At 42.8% G+C, this 17,492-nt stretch overlaps 1 protein-coding gene across 1 annotated transcript in view; it reads right to left on the minus strand.

Moving 5' to 3' along the window:
- Positions 1-16,748, minus strand: part of SYT16 (synaptotagmin 16) — a 38,836-nt gene extending 22,088 nt beyond the window's left edge. The window contains exon 1 of the mRNA XM_018082266.1: positions 16,283-16,748. Coding sequence (XP_017937755.1) covers positions 16,283-16,748 — 466 coding nt within the window. The remainder of the gene's footprint in view (positions 1-16,282) is intronic.
- Positions 16,749-17,492: the final 744 nt, after the last annotated feature.

The raw sequence follows: 17,492 nt of genomic DNA on the forward strand, positions 1-17,492 counted from the left end.
CTTTAATTAGCCAAGAGTCCCCATAGAGAAGAGCAGCCAGTTCTAAGATCAAGGGCAGATAGTACTGTATGTCAGAAGAGTGTGACTTTTCTTAAGAATCCGGTCCCCCAAACTTTCCCTGTCGTGTCATATGTGTCCACAAGGAAGGAGCAAGGGGAATGACTGGGGAACAGAAATTACCAATAAATCAGAAAAGTCTATATTTAAGGTTGCAGAACTGGTCGTGAAGAAACTGTGACTTTTGTCAGATGAAAGAATGAGCGTCGCCTCCTAATCAAGCTGTAACAGGAACTGGGATATCTCCAAAGACAGAGGGAAATACTGGCACATCAAACACTGAAAATTAGGCTAGAAAATACTGTGAAGTCCACCCTCACATTGGCAGGTAAATGTTCTGGCTAATCTACAGTATCTTTCTTTTTTTTAAATGACACACAATCTCTCAGTTTTATGAAGGATTACAGTGTGCCAAAGAAATGTCCTGAGAGGTCTCATCACTTCCTAAAACACACTGCCAGAGCTAAAATACAGAGCCTGGTAGATCTTACTAAATTGACACCACATAGGTCATCGACCAACAAGAAACACATATGAAGAGTTTATGTGTCCCTATTACCTGTGCTGACCGAGGCCATGTTTCTCTGTGAAATCTTGGGAAATCCTGTCCTTTCACACACACACAAAAAAATAAAAGTATGTCTTTTCTTTGTGATTTTCCAAAGTGAAAGAAAAACTCATGATGAAAGGTAAGAACTTGTTTAAATATGGTCCAGAGGAGAAAAGGATTTCAATATGGATCTAGGTACTTCTGGACTTGAAGTACTCCTAGCTCCCAGCTTCAACCCTTCACTTCCTAAAAGACAGTAACAGCAGCAGAGATACAAATTAGTGAGACTGAGGCATATTTGTCCTCATACAGCAGAAGTCCTCTTGCCTGGTCCCTGCTACAGCCCCAGTTCCAAATCACTGCAGTACCCTTTGCACCAGGTGCCCCCTTGCACTGAGACAAAACAAACCCTATGCAGGGAGACCAAGCAGTGCTCCTGCTCCTGGTTATTTTGAGATGAGCCACCATTAAAGTGCTAAAAAACTTCCTAGAAGAGCCTCGAAGGAGTAGAATCATTATCTAATTACAATAAATCTAAACAAAAATGGCTTGTAAATTTTAGGGGTTAAAGAGAAAAAGGATCTTAAATTTCAAGTGACATTATGCAATCAGGCCAAGATTGTTTAATTTACCACACGCTGGGTAATAGCCTGAGAAGACTCCATGTTTCCAGAACTAAAATAGGCTCTTTATTAACAGGGTGATTTGCAGAGAGGCTGTGGGCAGAGCTGGCATTCACGCCGTTCATCTCCCCAGAGCATCCTCCAAACACTTCCTTCCTGCAGCGTGCACTCCTCTTTCCAACATCTATTCAGGTTACTACAAAGATTTTTTTTTTAACAGGTGAAAAGTTAAAGGCAAATGAGACCAAAGTGCAGACTGTCACGACATCGATTACAGACACAGAGGGTCAAGGAAAATCTCCTGTAAGAACATGATGTGAGAAGACTTTGCCGTATGTCAGGGCTGAGTGGGAGAGAAGCTATTCAGGGCTCTACAAGATGCTCAACTTCACTCTGTTCCTAAGTTTGTTATAGATTTCTGCTTCTGTAAGAAATTAAAACTGCCAGCAATACGTCTAAAAGGTCTGTTAAAAGAATATGAGGAGAAGAGAAGTCTCAGGCAGAGTCTGAATATGCCATGATCCCAGTCTGGACTCAGCACTTTCCAAAGATCCTTCTTCCCTCCAACCCCAGACAGGCCAGAGAATCTGCTCCGCTGGGACGGTGTTTGATACACCCTTGGGGCACAATGATGGCTTTACTCCCACAAGTCTTTATGTTTTGTGATCACAGCACCAGCCAGGGGGCAACATGGACTCTCACACATATGAAGTTCTCAGATCAGTAACTGGAGGGCACCAGGATGTGGAGTTATCTAGGATTTACCCCAACCACTTTTCTCCCAAAGGAAGGTCTCATATCAGGAGCTGTAGGTGTGTGCACATATCACTCTACAGGCAGTAACAGCAGCTCTACATGCTCAGAAGCCTCTCTGGATTTGAGGGTGACTTGGCACACCTAAGGATTAGTTTATAGGCATTTGTCTGTAACGAAAGAACTAATCTTGAGCTTAGTGAGGAATGGGAGAGAGTACCAAATTTCTCAGTGAAAGCAGGCTTCAACACCTGGTTTCATCGAGTTTCTGAACAGCTATTTAACCAGTATTAATATTACTTCCAAAAAGAAATGTAAGAGCAACCCTGCAGAGGAAGAGTTTGATGGAGAGACGTATCTTCAAATGATCGCTCCAAGTCAAGGGTGCATTAAAATCAAGCAATTATAATTCAAAATTAAAACATTCTATGGAAATAAAAACAAAGGGCACTTTCATGGCCCTTCCCTCTAATGAACTTCTCCAGATTTTAGAATGTGTTGAGGCCAATTTTCTAAATGGCTATGTTTTTAAATGCATTTCATCTCTGTTTGTATAAAAGAGTCATTACATTAATCCATGGAAGATCATAAAACTCCTCCCTTCTGTGCCATAAATTTTTAGTTTCTGTCATTGCCTGACATTTGGCGTATGCACTGGCAAATTATACAGCATAATTCATTCACTGTTCACCTTGTGTTTGTAAAGTTGTTACAAAAGAGGCATTTAACTTCTGCTAAAAAGCTTTCTAAAGAGATGGTGGTATAGATGAAAAATAATTAGAACCAAGTCCTGCAGTCTTTACTCTGGTAAAATTTCCAGTAAAAATCCATGAAAATCCCTGTGGGTTAAGGAGACAGAATTTGATAACTGTATACAATTAATGGAAAGATCTTCATGGACTTCAGCAAGTCTTTGATTCAGACTCTTCCCTCTAAGTATTTTAGCTGCAGATTTCCAATCAGGAAACCAAGTTTAGTAAGAGAGAAAGCAAGAACCAGGACTTGTTCTCTGCAAGAAAAGAACCTCCCTGTGTTGAGGCTACAGATCTTAGAGTCCAGGTTCTTCAGCCTTTTTCATGCAAACAATTCCTTTGCATTCAGGTACCTCTGTACTGTTCTCCTTGTGGCTGGAGGGCAAGTGCCTGAACTTGGGTCTACGCTCCACTCCTGCTGGTGTTGCTTTTTCAGATAGTTCTGATAGAAAACTTTGTGAGCATGACACAGAGAACTCAAACTGCTTAATCACCTCATCGTTGTTGCCTGAAGATGCTGACTGTTCTTCATCCTCCCCGTAACTGGTCACTGGGAGAAAAACACAACGCGGGCTTCGGACAGTCTGCTGCCCTCGGCCAAGAAGCCAGAGGACGTGGCAGACTTTTGGCTCTTAGGTGAACTTTCTGGGGAGAAAAAGGGGACCAAAGGCTTAGGGAGGTTTGCAGAATGAACCTGAGAATCAGCTACTTCTTGAAACCTCTGGAAAGTCTGTGAATGTCATATTGTGTACATATTATTAGACGTCCCCCAACTCGGTATGTTAAACTATATATTTTTTTTCATGAATGAAGATACACACAGAGACAAACACAAAGACACAACACACAGAAAACCACTTGTAAAACAACTGGCACGTGCAAAGACAAAGTAGCAAGCAAAGGACTTGAAAACTTTTCCACGCTTCCGTTCCCCTGCAGCTCCTGCTAAGGTGGAGAGCGAAACTTCTTTCACACAGAAAAAGCAGCTCAGATGTAACCTGCTCAGGGTAGTACCACGAACACACAGATATGGCACGTGGCTAACAGGCACCGCCGACTCCATCTGCCAGCAGCAGACGAACTCGGGAGACCAATGTAAATTATAACCTTTAAAAGTGAAGATACGCATTTGAGTGCGTCCCTGTGATGCCCTTCCCCTCCTGCTGCCAACACGTGCTCTGCATAGGAGATGACTGTACCCTCATTAGTGTGTGAATACCCGCCAGATGGGGGAAGGAGGGTTCAGTGCTTACTATATATACACTTGGCCTTGCTCTGTCAGGATGGAAACACAGAGGCATTTTGCTGATCTCCCTGCCAGCAGCATCAGGGACGCACAACAGCAGGACATTTTGACCCACCAACGCATGGGGAAGGGAGCAGTGGGGTGTTTGTCATGTTTGTGGGCATGTGAGTTAACAAGCCAGCTGTCAAGTGTGGTCAGGCCACCGCTTGCTCTGGAGCATGGAGTGTAGGATATGGTTGCCAAGACCCGCTTTGATAATCACCACGGCAAACCCCAGCAGCTGAACAAACGGGCGCTGCAGGCAAAGGGGTGGAGGGCACCTGTGTCAGGGACACTGCCTGGTTTGGGAGGGAAAGCGCCTTTTTCCACCTCGAACCTCACATCAACCACACAGCTACAGGTGGGGAAACTGGATCCTGGTTTTACACACTGCGCTGGGTCTGTTAAAAATCTGCAACATGAACTTAATGACAAATGCTGTCACAGCTCCACAAATATTCCTGCTGCTGCACAGAGGACAGCACTCCCTGGGCAGAGAGGACAGAGCAAGGATGCTGGGAGCACCAAAGCCAACCTCTCCTAGCACCAGGCTGGTACATCAGACCCTCTGGTCTGGTTTGCCATTCTGACAATAAGCCTGCTGTTCCTTCTAGGAAATTGTCCTCAATTGAAGGAAAAAGCTAAGTGTTCCTATTCTGATAGAAAGGAAAAACGTTTTAGACATTAGTTTGTAAATGGTCAGTGTACAGCTACCATAAAAAATGATTATTTTTATGTAGGTTGTTAAAAATAAGCTTCTTTGAAATTTTCTTAAATAAAAGTTATTTCAAGGTGTAACAACCCCGTGGCCTAAATGTGCTATGATCTATTCAAATAATCAAAGCACATAAAACTGAGCATTCCTTTTCAGCCAACTACGTGCATTTCACTACCTGAGGCTCGTGCAAGCTCTACAAAACTTATTTAAATGCCTGGCAAAAGCGGTTAAGTTCTATTTATATGTGCATCTTTTGGGTGGTTAAGATAAAAAAAAATAAAAATTATTCTAGTTTAAATTAAAGTCCACTTTTCACTTAAACAGCTTGGCAAAAATCCTGAGTAAAATAGCATCTTTAGTAATTAAATCACATCTTTCACCATTTTCTAAAACAACTGTAGCATTAAAATCCTGGGTCCATGGGCACAAGGTTGTATAGTTAAATAAATGTGCCTTAACATGATGTACAATTTTGAGCATTATAGGAAATTTTGGAAAGGCCACATGGATACAGCACCCTTGGACTGCTCATGTAAGGGCACTGACCCAATTGCAACTCCCTGCAAGACACAGCAGAGGCCTTTCCCTAGGACAGGCAGGTAAGGGTGAAGGGATGGAGTAGAGGAGCTTGGCCTGGTTTGATATATTATTGGCTGCTTGACTTTGACTTCAACTTTACCAATCCCCAAAGCACGACTGCATCACATGTTATGACAGTGGCTGCTATTTCTCACAAACATTTGGAAGCATCCAGGCTAATTAAACAGTGGCACTGGGGAATCTGTAGCAAATCCTTGATACGTCTGCTACTGATTCGGTGCCTGAGCAGCAGACAGCTCCGTGTCAACTTAATATCTCTGTATTAATAAAAGTAACTTTACCCAGGGGAGAGGAAAACGATCACCATTCAAATACACAAGTGTCCTGATTAGCAAAGGACAAGGGGGAAACATTTTCTATATCACCATGGAAACTTAAATAAAGGACCCATAATTATGATCTAAATTCTGGAAAGATAATGAATATATCTTGAGATCTGCAGATGTTGTGTAGCATATACATATTTCTAGCAACTTCAACTCAATTACTTCTATGCAGCATCTGTTTTATAAATCAACTTCCCACTGCTCATAAGGAGGCATGTGGGATTATTTTTTTTCCCCCCAGAGGAGACAGTGGGGGAGGAAGGAGGGTGACCTCTTTTTCTGGGAAGGTATTTCAAACTACCACTATTTATTCAGAAATTTCAAACACCCAAGCAGTTACAAAGTTAGCTTACAGGCATCCAGATACACTAAGCTAAAATGCATGAAATAAATAATTCAAGATTTCTCTGCAGTGTTCCAAGTAAAAAGAATAACTTATCATTTGCTCCAAGCTTACCTAAGGAAAAAAAATTACTGAATAAAATACGTAGTGTAGGTGTGAAGTATAGATGTACTGCATACATCCTGTGTGCCTGTGTGGTAAAAAAAAAAAAAAAAACAAAAAACAAAACAGCAACAAACAACAGTCATTTTGTCTGAACAATGAAAACTGTGCAAATGCCAAATTTCTGTTTTTCCTATACATTTAACTCTGCCCTTGTGTGTCCACTTCGGTCTAAAAGGTTTTGATTCTGCTCTACGGAAGTCAGTGAGAGTTTCAATGGGAACATCACCAAGCCCTGAAGGAAACAGAAATACTGCACAAAAGAAACGTATTTGATCACATAACCAGACAATATCAGTGCATCTATGCATAATGCATACACTCAGGGCATCCCAGGAGCACTCGTTGCCATGTTCTTTCCTGTTCGAGAAACAGTCGCACAGGCCTGGCCTTAAAATTTTCATTATCAGGATGACAGAGAGAAAAAGTGATCTGCCACAGCTCCCACCTCAGCAAAACCCAGAACCGCACAAAGAAAGAAAAGGGCTTTCCTTCTGGAAAACTGGAAAGGTCTGCCACAAACTAGGGATTTGTTAAAGCTTCTCAGAAAAAGAAGGAACATTTTGTATAGGGAACATGCAGCAACACAAGTGGAGTTGCTCCCACCAATTCCTGTGCAACTATAGCTCTGTAGTTGTCATCAGTTTGGAGTCTTCTTTTCTTGCTCTTGCTGTCACAGCCACGTGAACTGGGAGTCCAAACTGAAGAACGAAGTAATGCAACTACCTGATTTACAGGCTTGACTGAGGAGAGCACCCAATCCAAACCATTCCCCTAGACTCCAAATTTATTTAAAATTTATAGAGTAGACCATGCCTCTATACATGCAATTATGGCCAAAGAGACTGAGCACAGTGACCAGGCACCACTGACTAAAACCCACCGATTATTTATTAACAAGGAGAAGACAGTCTTCAGATGAGCTTTCTCCTTGCACCCACCACTATGTGTTTTTGTCCCTTCCTGCTAAGTATAACAACTAGGGAACCACTTGGTGTCCAGTGTTACAGGTGAGGTTTGCCCCTCTCTGCTGAGTGTCGAACTGACAGTGCCCTGCTTTCTGCAACACCTTTTCATTTGTCTTCACCCCATGACCAAACCAACTGGGAAGCCCTTTGAGGCAAATGCATTCAGGTGTTTGCATGCAATGCAGGCAGAGAGAATCACAACTTGGAAGCCTTCAAACCAGGGGATATTTCCAACAAAAATAATTAAAAAAAAAAAAGAGCAAAACAACAAAAAAGTCAGAGAGGAATCAGAAAGAAGAAGACATTATTTCTCTCTGACCATCAAGCACCTCTAGAGCGGAACAACACACCAGCCAGAGCAACACGCTCCAATTCTGTGCACTGCTGTGCAAAGAAATAGAGAACTGCCCACAGAAAACAGCATGAAAACCAACATATTTTCCTGTTGTTTTCTTCCTACTTCCAAATTTGGACTTCAGAAATAGGCACATGGGATTCAACTTCAAACTGATTCTCACTGTGCTGTCTAAGGTTCTTCTGTGGCTATAGGAAATGGCAGCCAGGAGGCTGAACCACAATTGTCCCTGATATTCCCAATCACCTACTTTACATTTTACATGTGGAGTAAGTATGAGTCAGGCTTCATTTGTGCCACTAGGTTCTATTAGCACAGGCGCAGGATTTGTGGAGAAGTGGAAGAAAAAAGAGATTACACACTATAGGAGACACAGCTAAGCCAGGAAACCCCCTGGTGTGGATGCAGTTACATCCATGAGTCAGCCTACACTTCTTTGACAGCACAGGTTAGGTTGTTTGTAGAAAACATGCAGCTGCAGAGGCAGAAAAGCACCTTCTGTCAGCAGATGTCACGTCTACACCGGGGACACTGCAGGGCACAGGTGTAGCTGTGTGTGCTCTGGGGTGTGGGGCTGTAAATGCTCATGGACTTGGAAACTAAACAAACTGCTGGATGCCAATGGCTGATGAAGTAGAAAACACTGTCCTTTCTTTCCAACAAAAGAAATAACTTTGACTTTTATCAATATGATTTTTATGACAGTTTTCCAGGCAGCTTTTGCACCACAATGGGTTGAATCTTTTCAGGTTCCCCATCCATCACCTCTTCTATTTGTTTGCTTGACTTCTTATAATGCAAGGGAGTCATTTTGTAAGCTTCCTCCAATACATTTAAGGAAGTTTCTCTGAATGGGCACTAGGTCCTTTCATCTAGCAGGAATCAAACTGGCCAAGGAAACGTTTAGGAAACACAGGTCACCGAGTCTTGTTCCTCTGTAAAGCTGTTTCACTACTCCACACTCACAACCTGTGAGACTCAGCGTATGCACATACCATTCATAGCACCCAACCACCAGCTTCACACCCACAAGCCTTTGCTGGTTGACTAACAGGGTGGAAATGAACTCCCTCGAAGGGATATTTGTTTGGATTTGCTACAGATAACAACTGCATTGCAACAAAGCAGACATCTATTTTCCCACTGATTTTTCTAATTGAAACTTTGTTTGCTGCCAGAGGGTTGATTCACCACAGTCCCCCTTTACCACTGCTGTAACACCTCTGATACCACAGCACTCCTGGGAAAATCACCAACTTTGGGAGCAGCAGAGGGTGAGGATGTGGTGCAACAAGACTCACATGCCTTCAGGACCAAGGCAGTCATCCAAAAGGGAAAACCCTGTTCTGCTTCCCCTTCCCCTCTTCCTCTTGTTTCAGTTTTAGCAATCATAGGGCCAACTCACCTCATTCAAAAGTAATAGGGAAGGCTTGGTAACTCTTGGCTGAAGGAATGGGCTGGTCCAGTTCACCACACAGTGGCTTGTTCATGGGGCCAGGCATGGGAAGCAACGCTACTGTGTGATAGGGGAAGGACATTGTATCTCAGCTGCAGTTTTACATCAGTTACTGGCAATTGTAAAACTCAGGCCAAAGGGTTTTATAGCTACATTATTTATGGCAATAAGTCTAGACCCCAAAACTGACCCTGCAACACGGAGTTTCAGCAAACCTCAGTGCTCTCATTAATCCAAATTCAGGGCTTTCTCGTCAGCAGCACCACCACTCTCATACTATTTGCTGGAAAATACTCCCACACAGATTATGCTGCTACTGTATAGACAGTATGGGCTTGAATCTCTCCCAGCCTGAGGAGAGAAATGCCTCCAAGTGCTCAGCTTGGGGTGGGGCAAATCCTCAGGCACAGTCCAATGAGTCTCTCCAGGGATGCTTTATCTCACATGGATACTGAGCTCTCTAGATAGGGGAGCACCTGCCTGGACATTAGGGAACTTTTAGGCAGGGCAATGATGCCATGAGACCTATTTTATTAGAAGGGATTTTCTACAGATTTTGCTATAGACTGACCTAAGATTCAACCAAAGTCATTCATGTTGGTCAACAAATAGGTACTGATGAAGCCTCCCTAAGTAAATCTCTGAAAACCGCACGAGAATCACACAAATAGCATCTGCAGAGGTACAGTCCAAACACACCTTCCTCGTTACCTGGAAGGCCCCGACAGCCCAACAAGAACATCCACTGTCTTTAAAACTGCACAGTTTTACCTCCATGACTGCAATCTCCCCATTTTCTTTCACTGCAGTCTTCCCCCTGGGTTACTAAACCTATTTCAGGAGCCTATGAGGCCACACAAAATGATGGCTGCTACCACCAGGCCCTCACAACAGCCAAAGATTAACTGGGCACAAGAAAGTCATATCCTCACTCCAATCTGGCAAGAAGTGGAGGTCGACACCACCTCACCTTTTGGCAGAGTGATCCTGTTTCATCTGAGCTTACATTAGTGGTTTTTGTGCTGTTAAGCAATGCAAAGAGGTCAGGAGGGAACGGGAGATGAATTATCCATGCTTTCACTAAGCACATGCAGGCCAAAGTAGCAACAACTGCAATGCAAAAAAACCCACACACACATAAAAAAAAAAAAAAGACAATCAGTACTACTGCTTGTATCAGCACACAGAAATACTATGTCCCAGCTCTGCACAGAATGCTGCTAGTATGCCTGCACGTAACCTCCACCACAACACAATGAGATCATTCACACCTGCCTCGTCTGTAGTAGGAGATGGAAGGTGAGGAGGTAGGGTTTCTAGGAGAGAGGCAGCATTTCCCAGATGCTGCCAAGATGCTGTTTATTGGTAAATGAAGCCTCTTGAGTCCTAAACAACCTTCCCAGAGGAAGATAGAGTCGCAACTGCCATATGGGGAGTGGGAAGAGGATGTCACTTAGCAAGAGTGGATCAGAAAATACATGCACAAACACACACGCTCACACACACAATTTGTTCTGTAACTGCTCTGAACAGCAAATCCATTTCATCCTCCCAAATACATCCTTCTCCATACAGCTTATGCAACCTTCTAGATGACAAGAGGAGATGACAAGTACTCCTGAACAGATCATCCCTTCTCATGCCCCTAGGGAGACAGGCAAGAGGAACCTCTGCCCACCAAGCAAGGAACTTGGTGAAAGCCCATACTACTGATCTACTGTAGTCCAAAATCCCTGACTGAGGATGAACAGCAATGCTGACAGGCCCGAGACATAGCTGGCAATGGTACCATCTTTGAAAATTTGTGGTTTGAACCACTCTTTGGCTTCGTTTCCCCAGCTGTAAAGCTGACACACTGCAACCCACCCTCCTTTCAGGGCTGTTGTGTAGTCTCATCACCACTCACTTCTGGTGTCATGGATGAAGATCCCTTATACTTTGAAACACTGAAGAGACAGAACGGCAAAGGAGTACTTCAAATATAAATAGGAACACTGTACCACCTTCACAAGGACAGAAGTCTGTGCACAAACACTTTGAGTGGTTCTGAATTTCCCAGAGAGAAGGCATTCAATGCAAACTCACGTCTGCACTTCACTTCATAAAGCTGCAGACTTGTACTGCATTCTTCAGAGACCAGATGCATGTCCCCCGTCACATTTGTGCTTCACCCCACTCGAGCTGCCAGGAGTATTTTCCGTGAAGTTTTTTTTTTCTCCACTGTCTGCCTTTGCCTTCCTTCACTCACTCCTTGTGGTGCTATTGACTCAGTGTAGCCTCTTTAAGTGTCCTGCTTGGAGTACAGGCACTGATTTTTATAGGGCTACATTCTGGCTAGAACACTGGCTGGCTCCATACCCAGACAGGTGATAAAATCCATAAACATTTCACTTCTTTACATGGAGATTGGCCATCCACCTATTTTAGTCTCAAGTTCAAGCAGAAATTTAATTTATCACATAATCAGTATCTTTTTGTTGCGGGTATATTTTGCTATATGGGTTTATAGGACCTAATGAAAATTCACTTCTTGCCTAGGATTTCCTGCCCCCATGGAAAAGTCATTTACTGAGGTCAGGAGTGTTCATATAGAGCAGAAAGAATAATTTCCTTTACCACAGCAATTAGTGGCAAAAATCAATGACCCCTGTGAAGCTGGAGGCCAAGGTAACTAGATGCAATAGTGCTTTCTAGTTTTAAAAACTCCTAGGGCCTCTCCTTGTACATGTATTGAGGAGCACTATCCACCCATCTAGGCAAGATTCCTATTAGGATGTCAGACTTCTTAGCATTCCAAGGTCACAAAAATTATTTTAGTGCAACTAAAATGCCATCTTTGGCTAGCATTGAGATTGTCTAGTTGATGGGGGAAAATCTCCAAGGACTTCTTGCAGCTGAAGTGTCGTGCTCACCTATATATTACACCAGTGTTTATGAACACAGTGTCAGACAGCTCGGGAGACTCTTCCATCACAGAACTTGCTAGGCAAAAATAGTTCAGCTCTGATTCAGAAAACTCAGCTCTGCTGCTGTGTCTGTCCCCATGCCTCTTCAGGGCAGTGTCTGCTGAAATTCCTAACTTATTGGTCACTTTGGCTTTTTCTTTGCAAAGGACATAGGCCCTGAGGAAGAAGTGGGCTAAATCCATTTCTTTCATGGCACAGGTAGTGCTGTTCTTCACCTTTCTCATTATTACTGGTTTTTTCCCTATAGATTCATGCTGGGAAGAGGATGGACTGGTCACATCTACCCCTCTACTTGCAGTGCACTACTTTTTGATGTGGTTTATTGCTCTGCTGTTGTGCTTTTTTTTTTTTTCTCTCAATTTTTTAAACCAAATGTGAAATGATGGATTTGGCAGCCACACTCTTGCCAGCCACCCCCAGTCAGCTGAGCAGCAGGATTTAAGCCACAGGGGGATGCAAAGGCTGGTCTCTCTCTGCTCTGCAATGTGAGACAGTTTATCAGAAACACAGAGGTCAGACAACGGACACGGGTCTGCAAGAGCAAGTTCATCTGTATTTTTAAAATTCACAACTACATTATTTGCAAGTGGTGGCAGGGATCTGCATGCACTGCCTTCCCATCACTAACTTCTTAAAACAAACACCTGGCATTGCAATATTTCCTGAACTCCCTTCATTAATAAGCTGTGAATCAAAAGCACCCAAAGGTAAAAACTTTTCCTGCGTTTGTTGGAAACCTTGCTACAACTTTACTAACATCATTTAATTACAGACCAGGGCTCAGCAGCAGCCAAACCTGCACCCTGTGATTAGCATGCCTCACAGTGTCTGACAGAAGTTTTACTCAAGAACCCAAAAATTTCATTGCTCAAACACTTTATTAAATCCCTAAGACTAAAAATGGTTTTCAACAATGTGCATGCTGCTTTAGAGCCTAAGAAAATCTACTCTGGGAGTTAGGAAACATTTCCTGGGAGGCAAAAATATGATCAAAAACATATTTGGTAAAAAGGAGAAGGGGTAATGATGGTTTTTAGCTACAACTTTATTTTATTTCATCTCAGAAGTATGCTGTCAGTTTAACAGAAGGGAACATCTATTGGATTTTGGTTTGCATCTCTTTTAAAAGAAAATTATTCTCATCTAGAGCTGTGGGGTTTTTTTCCCTAAACCCAATAAACTATATATTGGAATGACCTTGTAACAAGTTTCTGTGGCTCTTTAATCACCAGTGGCTGCTAAATGAAGCATATCTATTTTCTCTGTTACATTACTATTGGCAACCAGGTCTTCAGTAAGTGCCCAGAAATATTTCCATGGCAACAAAAAGCATTCAGTTTTGCTACTGTTTTGTGCCAATTTAGCTTTAAAATATTCTATTGTGGAGAGAAATGTGGTACATTAAGTGAAATAAAGTCAAGATGCAATGTTCTGAAAAGAATATAAGGATAAACAAGAAACATGTATTTTGCAGAAATGAAGGGGGGGAACCACCAAATGAAAGGGAAAATGTTCAAAGCTTGTTCTGATGCTACTAAATGGCTTTGCTGAATGTCAGCAAGTCCACACACTTGCTTACATTGTCACTCAGGGTTAGGTAACAAAGCTAACAGAAATAAGGATACCTCAAATATCTTCTCTTGATCATTTTAATCCATGACTGAAATTTTAAGTTGCCAGGGTATTACAGTCTCTCTGCATGTCTAGGTTACCATCAGAAGAGTTCACACTCTTGATGTTAGAGAATGAATCTAAAGGGAAAAGAGGAAATAAAGAGTTGAAAAATAAAATATAAAGAGCATGTGTGTTTTGGAAGTGAAAGTTCACTTAGAAGAGCAAAACGAGTTCTTTCACATCAAAGAGTTTGTGGAAGACATTTTCAAATCACAGTTCAGCACTTTCTCTCCCATTATACAACTTTTTCTGAAAAAAAAAAGCATCAGTTCCCAGCCCTCTAACCCTCAAACAACCAACTTTATGACTATGAAGTATTAAAACCATTGGATGGTGCTTTGTGCAGTGCATGGCAGAGATTAAAAGATTAAAGCCTATTTCAGAGCATTTGGAATGATGTTCCTTCTGGTGTAAAAAGCTATGCAATGCTCCCTAATGGAGCTATGCAATGCTCCATGTGGAAGCAGAGAGCTCTAGAAAGCAGCAAGGTAGGTGCTGGGGAGCCCTGAAAGGCCAGCCTTCCAGTCCACAATGGCTCCAGAGAGCTTACTGAGAAGGAAAGCCAATAGGTATTTAGAGGGACTCCAACAGCAACTCGATCAGTACCTGCTCTCAGCTGGGAGAGAGGTCCAGGGCGGCCCTCCCCTTTAGCTGCAGTGATGGGTTACTCTGGCATGTGTCTGTCACTCTAAATCTCTCTCACCAGGAAACTTCATCTGGTCCATCACACACTCCTAAGGACCCCCTTTCTCAGATGTCCCTGCAGACAAGCCTGCAGTTGATAAGCAGCTCTGACAGTGACAGCAGCCCATTCCTGGCTCCCATTTCCCTAAGAGCTCACCTCCTTTCCTCCCATCCACTATCAGTAGTCCAGAGACAGGACAAAGATATGGAGGCTACCACTGGAATGATGCATTTGGCACCTGGCTGAGCCCCAGGATTTGCTGTGAGTTGCTCTAACAGCCCCTCTTGAGGGTGTACAGACTCTGTAGGAGGAAGGTATGCCCGGGATAGCACTTGTCAAGATTATCCCTGGCCCCAGCATTGCCTGAAAGGACACTATTTGCCCTGCTCCATGACTTCTGTACACACACTAGGAACATAATCCAAGCACACACAGTAAATCCAGCCCTGCAGCAGCATTGACTTGATCCCTATGAACAAACCCTGGGGTAGGATATCAGACAGGAGATGTATAAGGATACCAGAAGGTAGGGGTTGGACTCCAAGAGATACAGCTCCGAGGTACTTAACCTGAGAACTGGCAATGGTTCATTTGGAATATTAAACAAGCAGTCCCAGTTCGGGAGACAGAACAACAAGACCAAAAGCTCTTTTTAATTATTTACTCCATGGCCATAACATTGTGAGAAATAGTAATAAAGAAAAGAGCTAATTTTAACATTCATTAAAGAACACCGTCAAGGTTTATACCCTCTCAGTCTGATATTCCTATTAAATTCAAAAACAAACAGGCTGATCTTCCACAGTCTGCATAGAAAAGGCTAAATATGTAAGACTTTCCTAGAAGCCAAGAGTGACGAAAAGCTCCTGGTCATAATAAAACACACATTTTCAAGAGCATCTACTGCCTGCTTAAAAAAAAAAAAAAAAAAAAAAAAAAAAAGATAATTTAGATATTTGAAGTCAAATTCTGAAAATTCTCAGTGAGTCAAGTTCTTCATCAGCTCCATATTGCAGACCCAGTCCCCCCACTCCCCTTTCCTCCCTTATCCCCATTCCTGGGATGTTTGTAAAGAGCAACTTTATCCCAGCAAGACCCAAGGATGGTGCCAGCAGGACTGCAGCTTTCCTGTGTGTAGTCAGGACATAAATCTCCATCGGACCTCTGTGACTCAGGAAACTTTCAGCATCACTAATGGTGATACAGAGGGAGTACAAGTCACAAGGCTGAACTCAGCCCTGAACGCCATCGTCTGAAAAGCTGTTCCTGTCACTTAATGATCAGAAGTCATAGTTAGGCCTATTTTAAACTGAAAATATGAAACTCAGTTCTCCTTTCCATAATCTCCTGCCTGCTGTCCTCTTCAGTCTTATTTGAAAAGCCTGTGGGGGTGGTGGGAGGGGAGGAAAGCGATTTGGGAGCCTTTCATCCATAAAATCATGAGATATGTCTGGTTTTTTAGTACAGCATTTCACAGCACATGGCACAGTAACATCTTGAGATTGCTGGCACAAAGAAACAAGGTTTGAGATTATATATATCTTTAATAGCAATGACGCAAAGGCAGATGGTTCTCAAAGCAAAGGCTTAAGGCTAAACATTCCCTTTGAAGGGTCCTTCTACAAGAAACTAAACGGGGGGGAGCAAAACACTCCTTGCTGCAGCAACAGGGCCTGATTGCCTTCTAATACACAGCCTTTCACCCTGGAGATTTCCACTTACTTCAATGAAATTAGTCTCACGAATGAGAGAAGAACTGGAAAGGTTAGATTTTTCTTTGGGATTTGGGGAGTTTTATTTTAGCTGTGGGGAAACAAAGACAACACAGAACATAATGAGCAGATTAGCAACTAAATCAAATCAATACCAGGAAAAGAACGGTCTGGGTAATACTGTCAGGGTGCATGCTGGCTGCTTACCTGCAAAACTTGCCTTGTCATTATTACTTTTTAAGGAGTCACCCAAGCTGAGGTTGTGCTCATGACCTCCCATCCTCATAGAGGGCTCACCTTCTTCCTCAGCGATGGGAGGAAGCCGATCAAGTGGCTGGAGATCTTCACTTGTCCAGTAGGATCCATTGGCTGTCAAAGACCTGGTGTTTTCAACACAGTGCTCTGGCAAGGTGCTGGTATTTTTAACCCGTTTTTGCCTCTGTGGACCCAAGTCGGAGCCATGAGGGAGGTTTTGCGAAGCAAGATCAGGACCCCCAATGTAACCATCTTCTCTAGGATATAAATATTCCTCATCCCAGAGGTCCAGGTCTTGTTCATCCTCCGATTCCTCAGAATAATCCTCATAAACTCCTCCATTATTCTCCAAGTCCTGCTTCCTCTCTTCTTCTGACTTACGACCCACTCCACTCAAATTCAGCAGTGAAGTAGATATAGAGTCTCCTGCTTGTTGGAGAGCTTCATATATTTGAGACATCCAAGAAGACAGTGGCTGAAGGAAATTCTGAGCAGCCTCAGAAGCCATGTTTAATACTATGCCAGTATCTGGTGATCAGTTGTTCAGCTTTGCCAGCATGTCACTTATAATTCAGGGAGCTACAGAATAAGCACCATAAGAGATTACTGTAAATTGCTTGTCCATCAACACCTGTCGACACACTATCTACGTAAGATGTCTAGAACTGAGAGGGAAAAATGGAAAAAGCACTTCTACCCATTGAGAATACCACTAGAAATCCAGAAATGATGGACAAATTACATATATTCCTGCAGAGATCTGGAAGGCTTTTATTCAATTTCTAAACCTTATAAAGAAATAAAAACACAGAACATTGGAACACAAGTACCTTTTCGAAGTGCACACATTCTGGTTACAGCTGTCAACAGACCTGGTAAAAAAAAAAAGTACAAAACAACCTGCAATCAAAAATCTCAAATAGTATCCTGGTCCCAACTACTACCACATCCTTAGTATTAGCCTGTCCAGGTGAGAAAATTGAAGGGAGGACAATTTGGGGAGAATTATGTTTTGAGTGAATAAAGCGAGAGGCCCAAAGGATACAGTACCAGCCCATGGCAGACAACTATCTCAAATGCATTGCTGAAGAAAGGCTCTGAAAAAGCTCTCTCTGCCCACAGAGCAACACAACACAGAGTTGTTTCACCCTCCATAGAAGTGAAAAAAAGAAACAAAACAGAGGAGGTGGAATATTATAGGTATGAAATGGCTGGGAACAGAAGCAACTTAACAAAAGCACTGGTGTCATGT

Source organism: Manacus vitellinus, unplaced genomic scaffold (assembly GCF_001715985.3).
Source record: "Manacus vitellinus isolate BGI_N305 unplaced genomic scaffold, ASM171598v3 scaffold_6_pilon, whole genome shotgun sequence".
NCBI lineage: Eukaryota > Metazoa > Chordata > Aves > Passeriformes > Pipridae > Manacus > Manacus vitellinus.